The sequence below is a fragment of the Etheostoma cragini genome, chromosome 15, assembly GCF_013103735.1.
Source record: "Etheostoma cragini isolate CJK2018 chromosome 15, CSU_Ecrag_1.0, whole genome shotgun sequence".
NCBI lineage: Eukaryota > Metazoa > Chordata > Actinopteri > Perciformes > Percidae > Etheostoma > Etheostoma cragini.
The window spans coordinates 9,047,526-9,070,067 of NC_048421.1; the positions used below are offsets into that span (position 1 = coordinate 9,047,526).

The 22,542-nt window shown below is 37.7% G+C and overlaps 2 protein-coding genes and 1 long non-coding RNA gene across 5 annotated transcripts in view; 1 reads left to right on the forward strand and 2 right to left on the reverse strand.

Moving 5' to 3' along the window:
• The first annotated feature begins 72 nt into the window (after positions 1-72).
• Positions 73-8,207, forward strand: LOC117957393 (centriolar coiled-coil protein of 110 kDa-like). Of its 3 annotated transcripts, none has more exons than XM_034893074.1 (14): positions 73-232; positions 1,026-1,236; positions 2,064-2,192; positions 3,054-4,275; positions 4,455-4,576; positions 4,822-5,002; positions 5,324-5,433; positions 5,561-5,680; positions 5,856-5,957; positions 6,038-6,154; positions 6,590-6,663; positions 6,785-6,850; positions 6,973-7,032; positions 7,418-8,207. In XM_034893074.1, exons 2-14 carry the CDS (start codon positions 1,072-1,074, stop codon positions 7,491-7,493), a joined length of 2,544 nt encoding a protein of 847 aa, XP_034748965.1. In that variant the 5' UTR covers positions 73-232; positions 1,026-1,071; the 3' UTR covers positions 7,494-8,207. The 3 variants fall into 3 exon arrangements, with proteins under 3 accessions (XP_034748965.1, XP_034748966.1, XP_034748967.1); XM_034893075.1 differs by having other exon boundaries at positions 1,065-1,236; XM_034893076.1 differs by lacking the exon at positions 73-232 and having other exon boundaries at positions 909-1,236; positions 5,570-5,680.
• The window catches only part of LOC117957396, a 25,713-nt gene continuing 3,548 nt past the window's right edge, over positions 378-22,542 (reverse strand). The window contains exons 2-3 of the long non-coding RNA XR_004659505.1: positions 6,242-6,250; positions 378-392 (exon numbers count right to left, since the gene is read on the reverse strand). This is a non-coding gene — a long non-coding RNA (uncharacterized LOC117957396). The remainder of the gene's footprint in view (positions 393-6,241; positions 6,251-22,542) is intronic.
• Positions 10,709-22,542, reverse strand: part of LOC117957395 (nuclear GTPase SLIP-GC-like) — a 12,888-nt gene continuing 1,054 nt past the window's right edge. Inside the window, 21 exon segments of the mRNA XM_034893077.1 lie at positions 10,709-12,139; positions 12,852-12,936; positions 13,055-13,136; positions 13,360-13,493; positions 13,599-13,707; positions 14,170-14,287; positions 14,481-14,638; positions 14,723-14,896; positions 15,518-15,639; positions 15,775-15,862; positions 15,936-16,032; positions 16,225-16,406; positions 16,493-16,690; positions 17,995-18,222; positions 18,320-18,533; positions 20,437-20,527; positions 20,839-20,913; positions 21,055-21,088; positions 21,415-21,461; positions 21,583-21,696; positions 22,249-22,330. Of these exon segments, the coding sequence (XP_034748968.1) occupies positions 12,127-12,139; positions 12,852-12,936; positions 13,055-13,136; positions 13,360-13,493; positions 13,599-13,707; positions 14,170-14,287; positions 14,481-14,638; positions 14,723-14,896; positions 15,518-15,639; positions 15,775-15,862; positions 15,936-16,032; positions 16,225-16,406; positions 16,493-16,690; positions 17,995-18,222; positions 18,320-18,533; positions 20,437-20,527; positions 20,839-20,913; positions 21,055-21,088; positions 21,415-21,461; positions 21,583-21,696; positions 22,249-22,315 (2,430 nt within the window). The 5' untranslated portion in view covers positions 22,316-22,330 and the 3' untranslated portion in view covers positions 10,709-12,126.

Consider the following 22,542-nt stretch of genomic DNA (forward strand, 5'->3'; position numbering starts at 1 on the left):
GGTTGATTGTAGCAACGTAAACAGGTCGCGTGGACCATAATGGAACGTGGCCGGCGCACTGTTGCTAGGAGGCGCTGTTGGAGCCCGGAAGAGTTGAAACAGATGATGACGGCTAATCCGAGATTGAAGGAGAAACATATTATACCCGCACTTTGATGTTCCCCTGCGACATTTGTGCGTGTCAAACCCGTCGGGAGAAAGGAGAGGAGATTTAAGGTAAGGCCATTTGAAGGTAATACATGGGTAACGAGCATTTATTCAGGCGTGTAACGTTATCAGCTGTCATTCTGCCAGGAAACATCTGGACTAAAACGTCTTTATGGTATCAAAAGCTGCCGTGAATACGAATATATTATAGACTTTAAGGTTAAGTGGCCGGTATCAAGCGTGCTCTATAAAAGCTGGGTACAAAAAGAAACCGATTCCCACCTCTACTGTGATGTCATTAGGCTGGAATGAATCAGTGTGCAGGAAAAGATTGACTGAAGACCACTAACGTTAGGTTACTGGCATTAAGGACCCCAGGTTGAATCAAAACCTAACCGACGGAAGGCAATTTTGATAAATGATCTCTAAAAGTACCATCCATAATTACAAATCCGTTTTCCCTGGATTTATGTTTTAATTTCATCTATAGCCTATAGCTAGCCATTATAACAACTGTGCACGTGGGCTAACGCCCTTACACTGAGAAAGATCTGTGCTTTGCATTCTGTGGGCTACTATCCATTTGCTGACAGGCATTTCAGAAATAAAAACTGTATAGATACACGATTCCATATGCATTTCCATGAAATGGAAGTCAGTCACCAGCAGAGTCTGACAAGGAATGGCAGGAATGTGATGAGAGTGATAAAACCATTTAGGGCAGACAGAAGCTCTTTTGTTGTAGGGATTTGTCCTGCTCTTCCACATATGAAGTAGTTTCCTGTAGTGATCCACACCCAGTGCAGTCCATACTTACATACATTTTCTCTGACTTGTTGACATCCATCTAATTCCACACTCTCCATTCAATTTAACAGCTGGGTGACGAAGCTACATGGTGTGTGTTTCCTATTCAGAGTGTGGATGTGTGGGTGTCCAGAGATGGAGAGCTATGAAGACTTCTGTCTGCGGAGTTTGGCCATACCGCAGGAGGGGGGGAAATTCAAGAAGACGGCATTTGAGCCACAGTGGTCCCTGAAGGCTCTCTCCGTCATCCGCTTCCATGGAAGAGCTGTGCTTTCGCCTCTGGTGAGGGAGAAATAAACATGAGATTAACATGAATATGTATCCTAACGTGACAAAACAAGATGTAGCTGAACACAATTACAGTTTCTAAAGTTTCTTAATGAAAAGAAGCCATACTTTATGAACGTTTTTAGGAGGAAAAGTAAATACCACAAAGGTGGGTCTGCTTTTTGGTTTCTCTAGACACTCTGTATAACTGCCACTGTCCTGCTGTGGCTGGGTTTATGCTGCATATAACAGATAGCCTTGCTTACACTGTTCAGTTAGTTACAATGAGACCGATGTTTTGATACATATTTTAGGTATAACAAACAGATGTCCAAAAACATAAAAATACTGAAAGATAATCACATTTTTTCTTGATACCTACTTAATATATCTGAAGCTTGTGTGCTGAGTAGTCCCAATTAGATCAGCAGTTGGCAGGAGAAAGAGAGAGTAGATAATTGATAATGAGGAACATCAAGGCTGTTTGATGTTAGTCAGGAGAATCCGTCTGCTAGTGACTGCTGACAAAACAACTTTTCAGAAATAGCCACATGATTGAAAGCCAATAAGAGGCAAAGGATCATTGCGGATTTCTCTTCCACTCAAACAAAGGAGACACAAACATATAGTGGAAGACGATTGATTGTGTTATCAGTAATGCTGAAAATAAAGAAATAGAAACAAACCTTGAAATACATTTTGTGCATTGGGAATTTATCCTAACTAGTGATTGACTAATCTTTCCTCACATGGTATTGCTTTGGTCTTTTTGAGCTAAAATGTTGCCCAAGAGGTACATGTTTTTGAAAATAGTAAAAAATGTGTGTATTTTCATTATCCAGTTGAGTGCAGAGCAGCGCAGTGAGATGTGTGACCACAGGCGGAGAGCGGTGCAGCTGGAGTTGGACAGGCAGAACCAGCAGAATAACAACCTTTTGGCTCGGGTTCAGGACAAACTGGACCAAGCTCAGGTCAGTTGCACAGTATGGTGAACACTAAGCCACTTTGTTTATGTCATAAACACACTTCATCTCAAATATGCCCATATGCAAAATAGGTCCATGTGCCAGTCCCACGATGTAGCTCAAAAACTAAATTACAGTCTGTCCCAGAATCTCTCATGACACTCAGCAGACTTAAATACATTGAACACTGTACTGTCTCTGGCAGGCTGTGCTATTTTTGCCTGATGACAGCCTTTTTATCTCACCTAAACTCTCTGAAGCAATATTTTCCAAATCAGCTATTGTCATGAAATTTCTGAACTTTCAATAAAAGTGATTAGCCAGTTATTGTCTGTAGTTACTGTTGCCTCTGTGATGTGTTTCTATCACAACCAAAGGATATACTGTATGTGTATTTTTACTGGAACACCAACATCAACAATCCAGACAGAGCTATTTATTAAGATATCTGGATACATATAAGTGTGACACTAAAGAGTTTCAGGTGATGATAGATGTGGAAATAGCATGTACGCATTCAGTGTCTTCAGGTTAAGATTAACTTTAGGCTTCTTAGATTTTTCATGTTGGAAGGCTAGGCCAGGTTAGGATTGGGTTTAGGCAGACAATAGTATTCAGACTTTAGAATAGTTAATTTTGAATTTGGTTACTTGACAAGTGACTTTTTAGTTTAGGCACCTGACAATTTGTTGAAAACAAACACTGGGTTTCCGTTTTTTTTCCTTTTAATTGTCAATTTTATTTATGAGTGAACTGCTTTAAACCACTCTAGTTTGGGGCATATTACACCTTCAGCTGAACATTCTTTATAGTCGCTTTTTATTTAAGCAATTAATTATTTGTTAATTGGTCATGGTCTCTGTACAGGCACATGCAGTACCAAGTGAAGATGTTGTAAAGATGCCAGTTTCTAAATCTGCAACAGTCAGTGGCTACACCCTGGTCATTGACTCTCCTGGACTTCCCAGAATCCCTGGGTTTGGGCTTCAGACAAATGATGAGCCAGCCACTACGTGCTCTGAGACCCCCATCCTCAATGGCTGCAAGGTAGTGGAGGATGTTGTGGTGGAGAGGGGAGAGAAAAGTGAGGAGGAAGAGGAGGAGGACGAGGACATAAGTTTGGACAGTCTTCTTAAGAGATCAAGGGAATATGTGAAGAAAGAGCGGAGTCAGCAGGGGTCAAAAATCATCCACACAGTCACGAGGAATCCACCGCTGGAGACCGTCTCTGACACGGAGAATAAGAGCAACAGTCCCATAGGGGACACAGGCGTTGAGTTTGGGTTCAGTCTGCACCATAGCCCTATTGGCCAACCTCAGACCCACATCCAGCACCAGACTCTGTACGACCACAGTCCTCAACAGTCTGGCTGCCTCTCTCCTAGTCTACCTGACCAGTTTGCTCGTCTCCCCAGTCCGGAGTCCAGCATTAGTCCCCATGTACAGAGACGCAGACCCCGTCCATTTTCTACAGGGAATATCCATATTTCATTTCCCATCGGCCCAGCAGACCTAATTCCCCAAAGTCCAAGAAGGTCAGGGGAAAGTGCTGGCATGGCAGACTGGGGAGCAGGTCTCTCAGGGGCTGTAAAGTCTCCCGATCACTGGGGCTCTGCGGGCTTTGAAAGCAGTGGTGGTGTAAGCAGGAGTGGCAATTATCGAGCAAGTCACTGTGGTACCAGTCCAGTGCAGGAGATCTGTAGCCCCGGTAGTGCCTCAGGGCTTAGCCCGAAGGGACACCATGACTATCTGGCCGCAGGATTTCGCCGGCGCTGCCACACCCTGGATAACCAGCTGCATAGCAACCACTCTGGAGTTGAGCACATAGACCGCAGTCAGGAAAGGGTTCCTCGCTTCATGGCAGGAGTGACATGGAAGGCTCCAAGTTGGCGCACCCCTGCAGCCCCCTTAAACCAGTCGTTTGAGGTAGATAGTCTCTCGCCATCTCTGCTGAGGCCCCGCATGTCTCCTGACATGGCTCAGGTCACACTCAAGATGAAGCCTGAAGACACTCAAGGGACAAACAATGGACAGATTACACCAACTGTCCTGGTCAGAAATGCAGCTGAGGCACAGGCCAGCAAGACAGGTGAGTCTCTCTAATATTTACTATGATCTACAGAGTTAAATTGTGTAATTTCCACTGTTTCCTCCACTGCAGCTTTAAGGTTAGATGTTGTTAGATGGAGAAATGAAAAGTGAAAGAAAATGATGAAAAACTTTAAAAGATAAATGATTTTACGTATATTTATTTGTGCACATCAACAGAGGAGACCCAGAGGCGAGCACACGCTCTGGAGGACATGCAGAGGCGTCTGGAGGAGGAGCATGTCTTTCAGATGTCTCTGCTCTTGGCTGAGCAGGAGAAAGAGCAACAGCGCCTTCGTCTGGTCAGCACATGGAATCACACAATCACACATCTAGTCTAATAGAAGTAGAAAGCAATTTTTCTTTTTTTTGCGTAGTATTTTATCAGTTATTTTACAAATTGCCAAGAAAAGCAACAAGAATATTTGCTAAATGTATTTTGTTATTTAGTAGCAACAGAAGTGTGAATTTTGTTCTCTTTTGCTCAAGGCTAAAGTAATGAGGAGTGTTTGTGTGTGTGTGTGTGTGTGTGTACTGTAACCTTAAGGAGCTGGAGGAGACAGAGAGTAGACTGGGGGAGCATGGGGGTGTGCGGCTTTTGAGTGGGGATGTTTGTGGGTGGAACTGTAGGTCTGTGAGTGACAGCCGTCCTGTTGGGAGCCCTTCCTGCCCGGGACTAAGCCCTGCCCACACACACACATCTGAGCGATCACCTGGACACAGTAAAGGTACTGCTTCAGCACGCACACTTATGACTGTGTTAAAGTGTGTAAATAGTTGTGAGAAAAGGCTGCATACTCAGAGACAGAACGGTATTGTGGAGATAGCGTGCCCAAGTTTTTTTTGGTGCCCTTTTGAAAAGCTAAAACCTAATACTGGAGCTTTCTGTCTATATTCTGAGCTACAGTTTGTATTTACTACTGTACAGGACAACTTCTCATTTAACATTTACAATCAACAATCATTTAACAATTTAAAAAAAGATAAATTGGTGCCATCACTTGTGGTTTCCTCTTACACAGACATTTTTTGTTTGCTCCTTTCTCAAGGTTTTCCCAGTCCTGAATGTTCCGTTGTAGCCTCTCCCTCCGTCCAGCCTCCCGTCTATCTGTGGGGGCCCACATGGGCAGTTAGCAAACCTCGAGCAAGGCTAAGTCTGGTGAGTATGCCAAAGTAGACAAAAGGCTGTTTGACTATATGTGTTTATACAATAGAAGGACCTTTATTTTCCCAAACCCTCTCTGTGTTTCTATCTTCACATTCCCTTCTTCTTGTGTCCTTGTCGTGTTCTCCAGACATCAGAGCAACAGAGAGCGTTCTGTCGTATCAACGCAATCATTCGCGGCTTTCTCACTCGCAGTCTACTCAAAACAGAGAAGGTCAGACACCTGCGCCAGACTATCCTGGTGAGATAACACTCTCACATACACACAAAAAGCACATGCTAATAAATTTGTACAACTAATCGGTACCACTAATGTGAGTGTAACATGTGTTATTGTATTATATTACTAATTGTCATGTTAGCAACTATGGGAAAAACTATGTTTATGAATGTGTCCTGTGTATATGTGTGCTTAGGATACACAGGAATTCATCCGTACATTTCAGACTGAAGCTCCACAGAAGAGAGGCCTCTGCTCAGCACAAGATCGCTCCCTGCAGGGCAGAGTTAGAGCCCAGGTATGAATGTGTACTTACTGTCTGCAGACAGCAGAGGTCCATCTTTCTTTGTGTTTATGCGTGGATCTTTTGTCCCTCAGTTACGTGCGGCCCTTTATGACATCCACGACATCTTCTTTGAAATGCCTCTGGGGGATCGATTATCATTACTGCAGCAGGACAGGGAGCTCCGAGCAGAGAGGAAGCTGCGAGAAATGGTAACCTAAAAACACAGGCTTGCAATCAACCCCATCGTTATATACAGTATAATTAGAATAAGGTGACATTAAAATCAAAGTTCAGACTTCTTTTTACTCTCAGTATGAACTTAAAAACTAACTTGAGTTTGATCTTGTGCTTGGTGAGCACTAAAGCATTTGTTTGGACAATTTGTGTAATGTATACCAAAGTTGAATCAAGTAAGTCATAACTCAGGAACTCCATTTAAGATTAATTATAACTGGTCTACCTTAAAATAAAAATAATGATGAGCTATATTTATATATCACTTTGATTACGAAACTTAAAATAGTGACTTACAGTGGAGAAACACTGTTTTGTGGCAACTTAATCATGCCTTGTCTCTCAAAGCTGTCAATGTCAGATACTTCTATTCTAAACTATGTTATTTACTGACTGTGTCGAACCTGCAGGAAAAAGCCAAGTGCCCCAAGGAGAGAGTTGTTCTGTCTGTCGCCACACAAAGGTCTATGGACAGGAAAAAGAGGTAAGATGGGAAAGAGGAACACATCCTTACATAGCAGATGAAATGTGGTTTTAAATGTAAATGTTTTAAAATATCTAGTGATCAGCAGTGTTTTTATTGGATGTATTTGGTAACCCTTCAGGGTTGGTCAATCCCCAGCACAGGCTAGGAAGATGCAGCAGAAGCCAAAGAGCCCAACTACCAACAGGTTTCAAACACAGCTGTGGGCATTTTGTAACTCCTTGTTTTTATTTTGGATTTTAAACTGTTTTTTCCTGTGTTCATTGTCCCCAGAAAATCAGCTCTCTATCCTTTTTTTTCCTTTTCCAGAGTCCCGAAGCCAAGCCAAGGCCAACATTCTCCTGTTCCAGGCCAGCTGAACCGCCAGGGGTCAGTTTACACTTGTTTCACCATAACTGCAAAGCGCCTTATATTGCTATCATAAATCACATAAACTCTACATTATTCAAGATACATTCTTTGCTCTACTACTAAGGAAAATGTGATAGGCTTGTTGGTTTGCTCCTGTCCTGATTACCAAGGCCAATGCATTAAACTTTTTACATTTTATGTGCTGTTTATATTTCACTGATCAGAAAATACAAAGTAGTGGATACCCAGTAGTAGACTTTGCTAACTTGCATTTTGGTAACATTTTGTCAATTTAAATAATTAACTGTAATTCCAACACCATTTTAATCACCACTCCCTAAAGGCAAAAGTGTACATATATGCATGAATTTGAGCTTTTATTGATGCCTATGTTTCCTCTCAGGAGCTGGTACAGAAAGACCCCAGAGGAGAGAGTGAGGCGCTCAGACAGCCTGAAGAAGCAGCACTCCCTGGGTTAACAGGAGACTCAACATCCCCTGACCTGTGAACTTGATTTTTTAGTCTTTGAGTACAAACGTTGCACCACCAAAACTCCAGTCAGCGCTGCTATTATGATTGTCTAATCTACCTTCTGAAATTCAAATGATGTTATTCACTACCACACTTTAGCTCATTAATACACATCAACACAATGCTATTGCTGTTGACTGTCGCTTGCTGAAATGTTTCAATGGAATTATGCCTTTGCTATCTGTAAGATTTAAGCATGCATACATTTACCAATTGTGTTCATAAACATTTAGAGCTTATAGCTGTAAGAGAATTTACAAACACACGTTTCCCGCTCACATTCACACAATGTGATTTCCATAAAAAAGAGTATTTAAGTGAACATGGTTCATTAACTTTTTTGTTCAAGGGCTTTGATTACCTGTGCTTTGTTTCTTTATTAAATGGTGCTGAGTTTACAATACTCTGAGACATTTCAGTGTGTTTCAACATTTGGCTTAAATCAATGCCAAATTAAAACATTTTTTAATATCTTTGTTTACACATGGTCTTATTGTTATAATGTGGCTTTTCATAACATGAGACGCATAGGAGACACTCAGTGTGGCGTTTCCTCTGGAAAACTACAGAGCAAAATTATTAAGGCCATGTTACAGTAGATGCAAGACAGATTATCTTTGGTTTTCTCTTATTGTCCACTCTCCATGTGAAAGACTAAAGTGGACATATTCTTCCCTCATGTAATGAATGAAATGTAATGAATTAGTACATTCATTTGTATACTGCAATACCACATTGACTTTATACTTCTCCGCAGTAGTATACAGTGTATTGATCTTGTTTGCTAACATTATTGTATGGTCTCTTAAACATGTTTTTAAATTTATTTAAAATGCCAAATTGTCATGTTTTCTATGATCTATAAATTCTGAGATTTTTTAATTTTCCGGACTATTTTTATTTTTTAAAGACTATGTTTTTTGCCATATTAGGCCTTTATTTGATCAGACAGATTAGGCATGAAAGGAGAGAAAAAAGGGGGAACTACATGCAGCAAAGGGACTGGGCCTCCGCACAAGGGGCGCACGCTCCACCAGGTTAGGTATACCTAGGACCACAAGTCTTCGGGACTCTTGCGAAACTCTTGCATATACTATTTATAATGGTACATTTCCTTAGTTTAGTGATTTAGAAACATATTTCTGGTCATCAAATAGTGATTATGTTTAAGATATTTTTCATTTTGTACTACATTAAGGTCATAAAGCCATAAACACAGTGGAGAAGTAAACTATGCTGCAGCTCTTTCAGAGGTTTCTATGGACATTTTTATACTATTTTGTTTCTTCTGAGAAACTGGACAATGAATGAAATCTATTGTTACCATCACAAAACCAAGTTGACTACACCTGTTGCTGCCGTGTGAGGAAGAAACTTAAAAGATTTTTACATCACTTCAACACACTTCAACTAATGAGACTTATTCACTATGTTGTATGTGCAACATGATTCATACTGCAATTACAAAAATAGCTCTCACAGTAGACATACACATATTTCTGTATTATAGCCATTCAAAGTGTATTTTAAGTCCACAAGACTGGCAAGCTTCTTAAGATCAGCACATATAATATATGAAGCAAGATGGGGCACTTTACCAAATTATAGTAAACAGGGTTTATCAGTATTTCCTTTTTCAATATTTCCAGTATTTTATCATGAAACTGCTAAACCAAGTTGTCATCCAATATCATTAACTTTTAAAAATCTCCTAATTGTTCAGAGAGTCGATAACAATAATGTATGCCCTGTGGAGATACAATCAAGATGCATTATATTACCGCAGTGAACTCGATAGATCAGAATGCACTTTAAATGAATTAAGATTGGGTTTGACCAAAGTAACTAAATAAACCAGCTTTAATTGGTGAAGATGGGAGTCTATTTGTTAAATCTGTTGACCATCTGTGAAGGAAAGCGTGTTGAGATTGAGAACTGAGTTGTTTTTTTTGCAGTGCCTATAACAGCGGTCACTCGTGTCCATGTCAGCGCTTATTCCGGAAATGTGCAAGCATTGCATGTAAGTGTTACATGCAATGCTTGAGGCCCTACCGGAAAACCTAAGTTTTTTTTGTTTTTTTTTCAGTAAAGCCGTTGTGGTAAAATTATTACTATTGTGTGCTCATCACTTTAAATTTCCTGGTACCAACAGCTGCTAACCATTACACACACCCAAAACAGACAACTTATGCAACATCAATTCAAACTGTCGAAGAGGAATTGACCTTTAGACAAACTTGCCTACAAAAAGGGGTTTCCAGTGTGTGGTTAGTGTGTGGTTTCCAGATATCATGCCACCAATATTATTGTTATGTCTCTCTATCATGACACTCATCTTTCTAATTTGACTTTAATTCTAATTTGATTTTAACCCATATTCAAAACTGGAGTAAAATCCACAGTAACCTTGAGTGAGGATGTCCTGTTCTATGTATCAGACAGATATTAGTGAGTTTATAGAGTGACTTTGTTGCTTAAGAAAACAAATACATTTAGACATTTTTCTTGCACAGCATTAACAAATTGAATACCCATTTTGATTGGTTCTTTTTTTAACACTGTATAAACCTCAGTAATCAAAAATCATAAATAAACATGATGCCTTCAAAATGTATGGCCCATCAGTGTGTCCACATGTTTCATTTTCTGGCTTCAGTCAGTTGCAATTTACTTACATGAATATCTGCATTTAACAATTTTTCTAAATAAAAACACACCTTACCAAACCTAAACTAAAACTTAGGACACAAAGAGCAGTTATTACTATTATTACTGTCACCTGAACACAAGTGAATGTTCTGGATAAACAAGCACACAGCAAACCTTGCATACACTGTTTCATAGAGAGACTGATGGGAAAGAACAATAATTGTGAGAACCAAATGTAGCACAAACAAAACACAGATCTAGCCAAATGTACAGTATATCATCTGTGGGATCCAAGGCTAAATTGGTGTGTACAACGCTGAAAATTAAACATTCTTTAAACTGACCTGTTTCTCAAAAGCCTAGTAACATGCCTAACCTTCTAAAAGAAACTTGGGTACTGTAATTCTGATTTGTATGAGGAAACAAAGGTAAGTACTTTTGGGACTTTTAAGTAAGAAAAGAACACAGTTGGAAAAATATTTGCCCCGATACATGAAACATTTTACATGTATAGCTTTGAAATATGTTAACTTTATTAAGGTATACAATATCAAATACATTTAGAATCAGTGAACATTAAAAACAAAACAATTGTTCAGTAAATGACAAGAAGCCAGATAAAATGGTTTACTAACATATATCTCATTATTTTTTATATATGACTGAAGACTCAAATACACAAACTTGTATTTGCATTAAGGAACGGTTATGTCCTTCAACATGAAAAGAAAAATGATCAAGATCATCTTTAAAAAGTTAATTCCAAATCCAGCCTAGAGTATGCACTGTAGTTACGTGTAAAGGGGCTGTACTCAATATTACTAAGAGGCAAGAAGCTTCACGCCATGAACATGTTTGCACGAGGCCCTTCTTTCCTGTCTTCCTCGTAGAAATGTTCCTGTCAGTTCAATTCTAAACCACAATTTCCTGCTTCAAGTTCACTTGTTATGTCCAACTGTCATTAGTCTTCATGACAATCATTTTAACACAATGTTTAGAACCATGGAAAGCAATTTCGTATATCATGCATATACATTGAGAACATAGAATTTGAAGAAATAAAAAGGAAAATATATAATACATCACCTCAGGGATTAAGTTCATACCACACTTTACGAATGCATTCTCAAAGCAATGTATTAATAAATGCGTACAAAATTAAAAAACCCTTTAAGAGTAAAAGTAATTGGTTGCATATTCAAAATGGTGCAATCACCAAACAAGCACACTTGAAGAAAAAAAAAACACAAGATACTGTGAATTTAAATTAGACATCTATAATCTGTCTATGGAGATTCAATTACGCATCCAGGTAATTGTTGTTTCAACAAAGCTTTGATTTGACAACAATAGGTTAAAAATATAAAACACAAGACATTTCAGTGTTCATCCAAACACCTTCATGAGATGTTTAGTGTATAGAGGAGGTAACTCAAATCATTGAAATGCCATCTCACTTGACCAATATAGAACATGAAAATATTATATGAGAAAAAACTGTTAAATCTTTTTAAAAAATGTCACTGGGACATCCCAGTGGAACGATGGCTAAGACCCGTACAGTGTAAAAACCTAAGGTCATTTTGCTATGCTTCAAATGAAGTTTAACATTTTGTTTTGGAAGTTTAAGTGGGATTTTGAAAGTTAAATAGTACCCGGAATGTATGAAAGATGTGGAACATTTTAAAGTTTTAATGGAGTTTCCAGCTGAAAACATGAACGACATGGAATATTTCTGAAAATATCAAAGGAATGAATGATAAAAATACTAGTAGTATAAGCATGGGAATAATGGTTCCAATATTTACACCAAACAACACTTAAAAGAACAGAGATAATTAAAATGGTTAAGACTAAATCCAGAGACCTGACATCAGTAATCAGTGAGCCTGCAGGACCTTCAGTGGGTAGTCTGGCCTCTGCTGTTTCTCTTCAGGGAGCAAACTTGAAACATCCACCAGAGAGATACACAGAGAGGTTGTGACATTAAACAGTAATGACAATCAGTAAAGCTGTTATATCATCTATCATATCATCTGTTTGAATCATCAGTTTCACTTCAATGTACCTTTTCATATCATTGAATCAGAAACACTGCAGATGCTGGGTCAACGGTTTAGACTAGAGTGTTTAAAAGAATCAGTTAGCATCACTGGCAATTTTAGACCCTTTTTAGGGGGGGTCAAGCCATCTCATAAAAAAATGAAAACAAAAAATCCCTATTTTTGTGCTTCAAGTTAGAGTTTGCAAACTTGTCTGTTAGTGACAGAGGACAAACAATTACAGGTCCAAAGGGCTTGAAACAAGTTTAACATCATGTGTTGGTGTCGCCAATGCTATGCACCTGTAACCCCATCAAGGAAAGGGTTAACAGAAACATAGTTTTGACCAATCGGAGAGTGTTGTGTCAGACTCAAGCCTTTGGATGAGTCTCGCTCTATCTAATCTGTCAGAGGGAGAGCAGAAGTGTGGATGTGAAGTTTAACATTGGTAATCTCCAGAGAAGAAGTTGGTAATTTCATGGCGCAGATTAGAATCCTAATTGAAATGTAACCAACCAAAATTGCTTAATGTTAGAACATTGTGTCATTGTTATTCAGGTTTAGTTCCATCATAGTATTAGTAGTGTCAAAAAATAAAATTAAACAAATGTTTACCAAGCTTGTGATGGGTCTTCAGATTGGACTTTCCTTTCCAGTTCAATGTAGTGGCTCGTCACCTTCTGAAGCTCTTCTGTAACATCTAAAAAAACAACAACATACTGTTAATATCAAGTGCCAACTTAGTTGACTTTCAATAAAGTATTCACAGTATTTTAATTATTATCATATTTTCATTAATTGTGATATGTTCCCTTTACCTGGGATTGAGTTGCCATCTGTCTTGAGTGACAGCTCGATTGATTCCAGCATTGTGTTCTCCAGGGTGGTCAGGATCTCTTCCTGAATTTGCATCAAAATGTTTATGACTTATCACTTACAGTGCCAAATGTTGTGTTCAAGATCAACTGAATCCTACATGAAATGTATGTTTGAAGGGTTGCTCAGACAGGGCAGGACGGTTAATAGCTACATTATCTTTGTATGTTTCTGTTTTAACAATAGTTGAATGTTGAAAGTGTCTGTATCAATGTCAATGTATGACAAATTATAAAATGTGACTAACCATCAAGTCTCTCAGCTGGTTCATCATTTCATCTTTAGCCCGCTCAAACATGATGTTCTTTGAATCACGTACATGCTTCTCAATTGTGTCCCTCATCTTTTTCAGCGAGCCCTCTCCCCAAAATCCTGCTGCTTCTACAATAAAACAGAAAGTATTTGTCATAAAAGAGATTCTGCAAAATCATGATTAACGTAGATATTTATTATTTTGCTGTCAGGTTGTATGGTCTTCTATCTTGCCATCATAGCATTTTTGCATAATTTCCCCTATTGTTGTCGTCAGACTGCTGTAGATGGTTTTCTTACGCTCCCGGATGACTTTGATGAGTTTTTTCTTCACTTTTTCTACCTTTAGAGAGATTATAAAAAGAATAGATCAACACATTTCTTTTAATTACAATCAAGGTGATACAAATAGGGCTCATCTTTTTTAATTGATAAGGCAGTACATTATTTAAACTGATTTTCAGAGTAGGACCTGCCTCCCCCATGTGGTGGTGCATATTGTTTGCCTACTTAGGTCAGACAATCTCAAAATCTTCTGTATTTTGACATGAATTCGGGCAGGGTTTTGAATCTCCAGTTTTAACTGACAATAATCTGCTTGCTAACAATATTGACTGTATTGATAGAGCTCTTGATATACATTGTACTGTATATGAATAAGTTAACTGCTAAAATGTACTCATTAATTTCAATATTAAGTCTTAATAACAAACAGTTAATTAGCAAATAAAATACACAAATATGGATCTTTTGGTTTCCCTAACAATGGATTCATGGATAGGATGGTGTTATTTTCATCTCTTACCTCTGTCTTGAGAAATATCAGCTGCAGTTCGACATGTTTGTACTTTTCAATCAGCTTCTCAATGTCAAGTGAAAACCCATTGAGGGCCTCGTTGATTGGTCCAGAATTTCCTTCATTTCTGAAACATATTAACAGGTCTTAAATAGTGGTAGCATTAAGAATTTTGTATTTCAATAATATCATATGTACAATATGTATTATATTATTTGTATAACTGAACAATGTAGAATTAGTTTGTTAGAGACATTCCCAATGAAGCTTGAAAAGTGGGCCAAAACAAGGTTTTATATCTTCATCAGATAATTTCTTACGGGAAGGTCTTCTTGAATTCCTCGTCAATGCTGTCAGTCAGGCAGGAAGTTAACTTCCTATTCAGATTTATTTCTTTCTTTTTTTTTGGAATGTGGGTGCCACCGTTCTCAACTACACACTTCAATATCTTGTGAAAAGCTCCACCTTTTACTTTAGTCTGAAAGAAAACAAACATTTTAAAGACCTATTCATAAGAAGTTCCAAATTAGTTGTTGTTATGCAATTACAACTAAATACGTACAGGATGTAAGACCGACTTCAAGAGTTTTTCCCATGAACCATTTGACTTTTCAACCCCCTCACTGAGGCACTTTTCAAAAGCCTGACAAATCTCGTGCATGGTTTTTCTGATTTCATCAAGTTCATGGTCCATCCTTTCTTCAAGCTCTGTGCACACATCTGTTCTTTTGTCAGCCTGAAATCAAACACAACACATTCAGTATAATCCAAATGAAACTTTACACACACACACACACACATATATATGTCTATATATATATATATATATATATATATATATATATATATATATATATATATATATATATATATATATATATATATATATATATATATATTTATCTCACTGTGGATTTGTGACAAAGACATAGTTTTCTTCAAAAAGTCAATGCAGCATCGATAATCGATATGCAAATGGTGAAGTATTCCTTAAATCACTGTAGTAGCCTCTTTGATGCAAGTATTTATCAACACCTTGATAGCTAAAATGACTGTATACTGTAGGCCACATTTACATGTAAGAAGTCTTACCGTACGTACACAATTCCACTTGACTAGACTTGAGCGTCTAAACAAAGCTTCCCCCGTACTTTTTGACAAGCGTCTTTGGCGGGGCGGCCAGAGCTTTTCTGCAGCTCAAGTCGGTGGCGGTGTGTACGTACAGTTAGTGTAAAGTTTTTTGGCGTTGACTGTTTTACTGAATTTCAACTTTAACTTAAGCTGACTTGTTTGCTATTAATATTATTTTCTGTCTATATTAACGAAAACTAAAGACAATGAGAGAACTTGATCGTACCCCTTCTTGACGTCTGGCGCCTTGAATCAGAGAGAGAATCCCAAAAGCTCCGGAGACATAGTTCAATGTCTCTGAGTGACAGTCATTGAGATTTTGCAGAAATGTTTGAAGTTTGGGTATATCTGTAAGAAATCACATACTTCAGTTAAAATGTCAAACTCCAATGAGTTCTTATTGTTTGAATTAAAGTAAACTAAAACAAAACATGTATTGTAGCTATACATAATCCTCTTCTCGTGTATGGAGACTTAACCTACCAGTATCCTCTGAGTCCAGATATTTCTTTCTTAGAAACTCTTTGGAGCTCACTGTGAACACTTGGAAACATCCATCGTTGAAATGTTTCTGAAAAAAGGTTTGATTTAAAGTCAGGTTTGCAGTTGTAGAAACTGTTATATTTTCTGTCAGTATTAAATACTCACTTTAAACATCTTGAGTTGGTTAATTCTTTGTTCACTTGTTCCGTGGCTTGCCGGTTTTTTTTTAATATGAGAGCACGAACAGCAGCTGCTGAACTGTAAGAAAAAAATTATATCGTGGCTCATATCATAAAGTATTTGGAAAACGAAAGCCTCAAATTCGTGACAATATGTACGTTCTATCTTCTTGTGTTTACTCCTGCTCTTTGGCCCTATACGCCTCAGTGTCTGATTTGGATGTTATATTTAACTATCTACTCAAATCTTAAATCATCTTAAATCACTTACTGGTCATCAGATCCCAAATCTTTAATTTCATCTGACTTTGTGCAGATAAAATGAATGCGCTGACACTCGCCACCATTTCCCATGTGGCTGCAGGCACTTTTCAGGATTTCCCAGGGTTCTTTCTCTGCTGCTGCTCGATTTAGTTCAGTCACAACCCACACAGTAGAACAACTTCCAACAACCTAAAGGGGCATAATAGAAAGTTAATTATGACAAATTGTCAGTGCTCCAAAAACTCAACAAAGAGCATCTCATGTAAGTAAATTACCTGTTTCCACATCTTGTCTCTGCTCTTGTTACGGTCCCCATTTCCAGGAAGATCCACAAGTGTAACGTGCTGGAGAAGATCATTATTGGGCACCTTGATGGTCACACACTTCACTAGTGGCCAGTACCACCTCTTTACTTCTCCATCTTTTGAGTCACTTGTCGTGTATTTGACAAATTGTGCAGCTAGGCCTTTAGCCTGCAATAAACAACAAAGTCAGATTAGGGCTGATCAAGGCAATATCATTTATATGAAAAAACTCAACTAATTATAAAGTGCTTTACAAATTGCATAAAAGGATTACATAAAAAAAGAAGAAAAAAAGAAGAGCAAATAGAATCACACTATCAACGAAAGGCACAGCAAAAGCAAAATGTTATATTCCTTCATTCATAAAAAGCAAATAAACCATACATTGAGACAAAATTTCAGGTTAAGTTTAATGATCAGATTTTGACAGTGCCTAGTATTATCCGGGAGGGTATTACAGGTTGGAGCATCATAGAAGAATAATGCAGCTTTCCAGTGCCTCAAAAGTTTGATGACCTGCTCAAAGTGTTTTCGAAGGTTTAATTATAAAGCATTTAAGAAACATATTAGGTCCTAACCCCTTAAGTGGTAGTATTTTGAAATCAATTATCAGGCTAACTAGTAATAAGAGCAGGATACTGTCTCATAATCGTTTGTTTTGGGCTGGACTGTCCGGGGCCAGGCCTATAACCATAAAACGCAGTGAATAAATGATGCAGCTCTTCAAGACCAACACTGGAGGCTGTGGTTCATTTGTCATGGGATGCAACCCAGGTCTGGTCTGTTTAACAAAGTGGCATTAATTACACAATAACACTTTACTTTTTAATGTAATTAAAAAGTAGTACATTAAAATGTAGTGCTCAATTATTTATCTGAAATGTATCTTTACTATGTGTATGTGTAATGTGTTACTCATGTGATATGCTAATTCAGTACACAACAGAAAAATAATACTAGGAACACGCCGTAATAGCTATATTGACATTATAGACACCATCACTGACTATCCTTCTAACAATTTGTATAACCTTTACATGGAACACAGCATAACTACAACCAAAGAAAACTATTTACGTTTTAATGTGAAACGTTTAAAAAATGTTAAATGTTAACCGTAACAATCACTGTTTAAAATGAAATGGTTCATGTTATAACAAGACAAAAAGCCCAGTACATATTGTTAGAAGGTGATATATTTGTATGCCTACCAATTTCTTCCTGTTGTACAAGAGGATAAACATGAAACTTATTATTAGAAAATGTGAAACCTATTGTTAGAACTATGAACTTGTTACGTTATAAGATCAGTGCGTGGCAGCAATACCTTGTATACTATACTTAATATATTATAGTAATAAGCCAGTTTATAAATTACATAAACCTCAATAACTGTAAAAGTATAACATTTTACTCTGGCAGAAAGGCAAGAATGCTTTCTATGAAGTGATAAATTAGATTTCTTTTCTTACTGTTTCACATGTCAAAGTCTTCTTCTTGAGATGGACAAATTCTTGAATTTCTTTGAAATATTTGTTATCCATGAGGTTTTCCGGAGATTTGTTTTCCCATTCATTTCCATACAGCGCTGACAGCTTTTCCACAGTGTCACGATAATCATCTTGCTCTTCGTCACTACGTTGCTGCTCTGCATTATCTCGGAGAAAATTTAACATGGACCACAGCTCATCTTTCCACTCCTAAAAAAAAAAAAATTACTTTTCATTTAATGACATTGGAAGCATCAGCAACTGGATTGTCGCAGCTTCAACTAAACACGCATTCTGCTCATTTTACCTCTTTTGTAATAAACTCAATGTCTGCCTGATATTGGTCCTGCTTGTTGTCCTCGACTTAAATCATGACTGATGTACATGCATTGACACTTCCTGAGGGCAAGAGATTCTTCACTCCAATGACGGCATTTATCAAAGAGCTCTTTCCAGCCCCAGTTTTACCAAAGACGCCGACAATCTCCCGCTTGTCTGTCTCCAAATCTCTTATTTTCTTCCTGTTGTAAAATAGTATAAAAAGATAAAATGATTGGATTAGAAACTTTATTTCTGCCAAATAACAATGTTGGTGGTAATTGTTTTGACTTGACAGCCTAGTAGCACAGTTCCAAGGCAGAAAAAAACGCAATAAGTCAGAATATACATCTGCCTATAAACAGCCTACACAAGCTGCCATTATTTTTATATTAGCAATGGTTGATGAAACCACACAGAATTATCACAATACTTTGCAGTTCCCTCAGCTCGATATGGCTTTAAACGATCTTCTGCACATTGCGTCGTTTTTTTAGCCTGCAACTTCCTTTGTTTGCCCACACTCATCTGACTTGATTTAAACCAAAAAGCTCTGATAAATCACTGTGGTACTTCTCCAGCATTTAATGTCGGACTCACAAAAGTAGCATTGCTTGTGAGCATTAAGGCATTTAGCAGCTAAAGACCCGGATGTTGCTGTGAAATGTTAGGGCTCAGTATTTCTTGTTTATGCCAGAAATATACTTGCTTATTACCTATGCAATTGCGTAGAGATTAATCTGTGTCGTGAATGGAATTGTTCACATACTTGCAGAATACATGTGTTACTTACTGGAGGATTCCACTAGAGGGCCCAAGAACTCAGACTGTATAGAACTTCTGGATTTGCATATTGTGAACTTACATGGCGACACTCAAGGAGGTTATTAAGTTGTTAATTCACTGCACAAAAAGTGACACCAGCAACAACATGTAGCCCTGAATTAGGCACGTTGTGACAATGGTGAGTTTGGTGTGTTCCTACTGCGCTACCGCTACCGTTCATGGGTGTTGAAATTATCTATTTCTATGATACATCACGATGCAGACGTAGACATTTCTGCATCCAACCATAAACGATTACAGCCTACTGACTCAGCTTGTTGATTTTACGTTCAATGCTTTTTTTGTTTTTGTCTGTGTTTTTTTTTTTTTAAAGAGGATACAACAAGAAAAGGGTCAGTAATATATCTGACTGCATGAATTTGACTTTTTGTAGTAACACTACTATTGAAGAAAATTGTTGGTAATCACATCAAACTGTGAAACCAGTGAAGATTCACACCCCTAGTTCATGTGCGTATTTCATCTTTAAGACGCGTTGCCACAATTTCTGAGGATGTGCACAACCAACAGTCCCAATGGATGCAGGACACACAAGGCAGCCATTATGTGAATGCTAAATTAAAAGCAAGTATCTCCAGCTTAACTCGTCAGTCAGGCTTTGAATAGTTTCTGGATTTAAATGTTATCCTCACTGCTGTTTGATTTAACAGGTAACTACACTCTCTTAGCATTACTTGCTCTACAAGACTGTTAACAAACCACATATTATGATCCATGCTTTTTTTCTTTTTATGCTAAGTTATGATAGCAAGATTCAAAGTCAATAAAACTCCTTATTGTTGAAAAACAAATACAATTTGAAAATAGTTTTAACAATACAAGCTAGTTTTCCAGCCATGCCATGGTCACCAAATTATCAAGATTTAACACTATAATCTATGTATTACCGTTAGCCGCAGCCTGAAGTAGTAAGTTGAAAAGCGAATGGGATGTGAGATAACTGCTAAATGTGAAACAAAGTAAGGTCAGTGTAACTTCTTGCAACTTGCTATACTTACCCTAACTATAACTTACTGTACGCCATCCTGTGGTGTTCAGAGGAGGAGGCACTGAAGGAATACACTTAGTGTTTTACATGAGATGTTAGCTTGTTATGTTGTAAATTGTAAACGAGGCACATTTATTTAGAACTTTGAACTGACAGCTTCACTGGAACTACTTAGTAAGTGTCCTACATCACTTTAAACGGACACCCCCCGACTCAAGTATTCACACCAGACCATGGTATAACAAAGAACATGGATTAAACTGAATACTTACTTCAGGAACATATTGAGCTTGTTGTCTTGGTTAGGTATTTTCTGGTGTACAATGTTCATGATGTTTTTCACTTCACGCAGTATTTTTTTGTCTTCTGTCAGAATAAAATGAAAGAAATATTCAGCAGGAACCATATATCAAGTAAGAGGTAATGCTTAATTTGTTTTTTTTCTATAAAAAAAGAGTCTAGAGAGTAAATGAATGCAAAGTGCAATAGGCACTGCATACACTTTAGGATCCTTTACAGTATAACATTAGGCGTACTGTTGCTATGGATACCTGCAGTTTGATTTACATTTATGGAATGTGTAACATGTATGCTGTTGACGGTGTGAAGTGTCCAGATAAGATGTTCACTGACAGCCAATGGGCAAGCATTTTTTTTTAAAGTAATATAAATACCTATGTTAGTGTCATGTCGTCGTTTTCTTGATGGTGAATTGCTGGACTCGCCCAGAAAATCCAACTTTCTCTTCCCTTATTGACAAAATTTTGAATTGAAAAAAAAAACAAAGTTTGTGATCTCACTAAATTAAAAGATGTACTTAATACAGTTGCTTAGTCAAAACACTTATTACTGCCTTAATAAGATTAATGAACTCCACATATAGTCAATACCTTTATCACTGGTGTCACTGGTGGATGAAAAAACCTGTGGATGGACAGAGATATTTGTCACTTATAACAGTTTTTAATAAAGACATAATATTCATACAGGCTTAAACACTAGGGATGGACCAATGATTGGCCCCAATATTTAGCAACTTGCATGATCTGTATTGGTGTTTAATTTTTATTGTGTGTGTGTGTGTGTGTGTGTGTGTGTGTGTGTGTGTCTGTGTGTGTGTGTGTGTGTGTCTTTTTTCTGTGTGGTCCTTGGCTTGGCATGCTTGACATAATTTGGCCTTTGGGGAAAATTTGGGAACATGTCTTAGTATAGAGGATACCTATTTGTATGTATGTGTATATTCAACTTACCTGAGCAGGAGAATTAACTGGTACCAGATTTGTTGAGTTTTGTTCCTTACATTGACAAAAGAAAATAGTTGCAAATGGTTAGGAAATGTTCTAGTAAAGACTCTTCTTTAACTTTCAATTAGATTTGTGTATTATTTGTGTTAATTGTCTTCACGGTGCAGACTCTTACTTTTAACAACTTGAGTTTGTTCTTGAATTTTGCCCTTGGTCCCACTTTTGAGATCAAGTCAGCGATTTCTTGATCCTCAAGAACGTAAAGACTTTCAGTGTCAATGCGTTCATCTGTATTTAAAAAATGTTGAGTTACATATTTGTTTATAGCTCAATTGACAATGCTACTTGTGCTGAGATCCTTATCGCAACAGCCTACAAGATGCTACAGAACACCTGCTACTAGCTGTAACAATTCCAAAGTCAAGTGCCAACAACTGACAACTAAAATAATAATAAAAATATATAGTCTGAGAAAGTCAACAATTACCAGTCACATGCCTCAAGACCGTAGCTAATTTAAGCATTTCATTGCAGTTAAACAAAGAAAAACTTGAATATGTAAAAAAAAGAAACAAAAGAAACAAGAAAAAGACAATAAAAGGCTTAGCAGTTACTCTTTTCACTTGTGTCTCGGACAACACTGATTTCTGCTATTTAGAAAAAAAAGGTCTGTCAAGGCCACATCATCATTGTACTGCAGAACAATGTACATATTTATGTCAGTATTAGTAGATGCTTATATGTTTCAGTATTTCAGTAGTCATATCATATCATCATATCTACATTGTAGGGCTACATTACACAGTATATACCCAACAAAGAAGCATGATAATACTTTACCTTTAAATTTCTCTATCCACTCGCTGAATCCCCATTCTGTTAATTTGTTACGGACAAAATCATCCATGACCAAGAGCAGCAACTGGAAGGTAAACACATAATTAATTCGGTACTGTTGTAACAATTTAAGGAAGAGAGGGCGTTGTAAAAGTGATAATGGCAGACTCAAGAAAGTATCCATAACCAAAATGGGCACAACTTATAGCACAAATAACCGAACATCCATCCATCCATCCATCTTCGACCGCTTATCCGGTATCGGGTCGCGGGGGCAGCAGCTCCAGCAGGGGACCC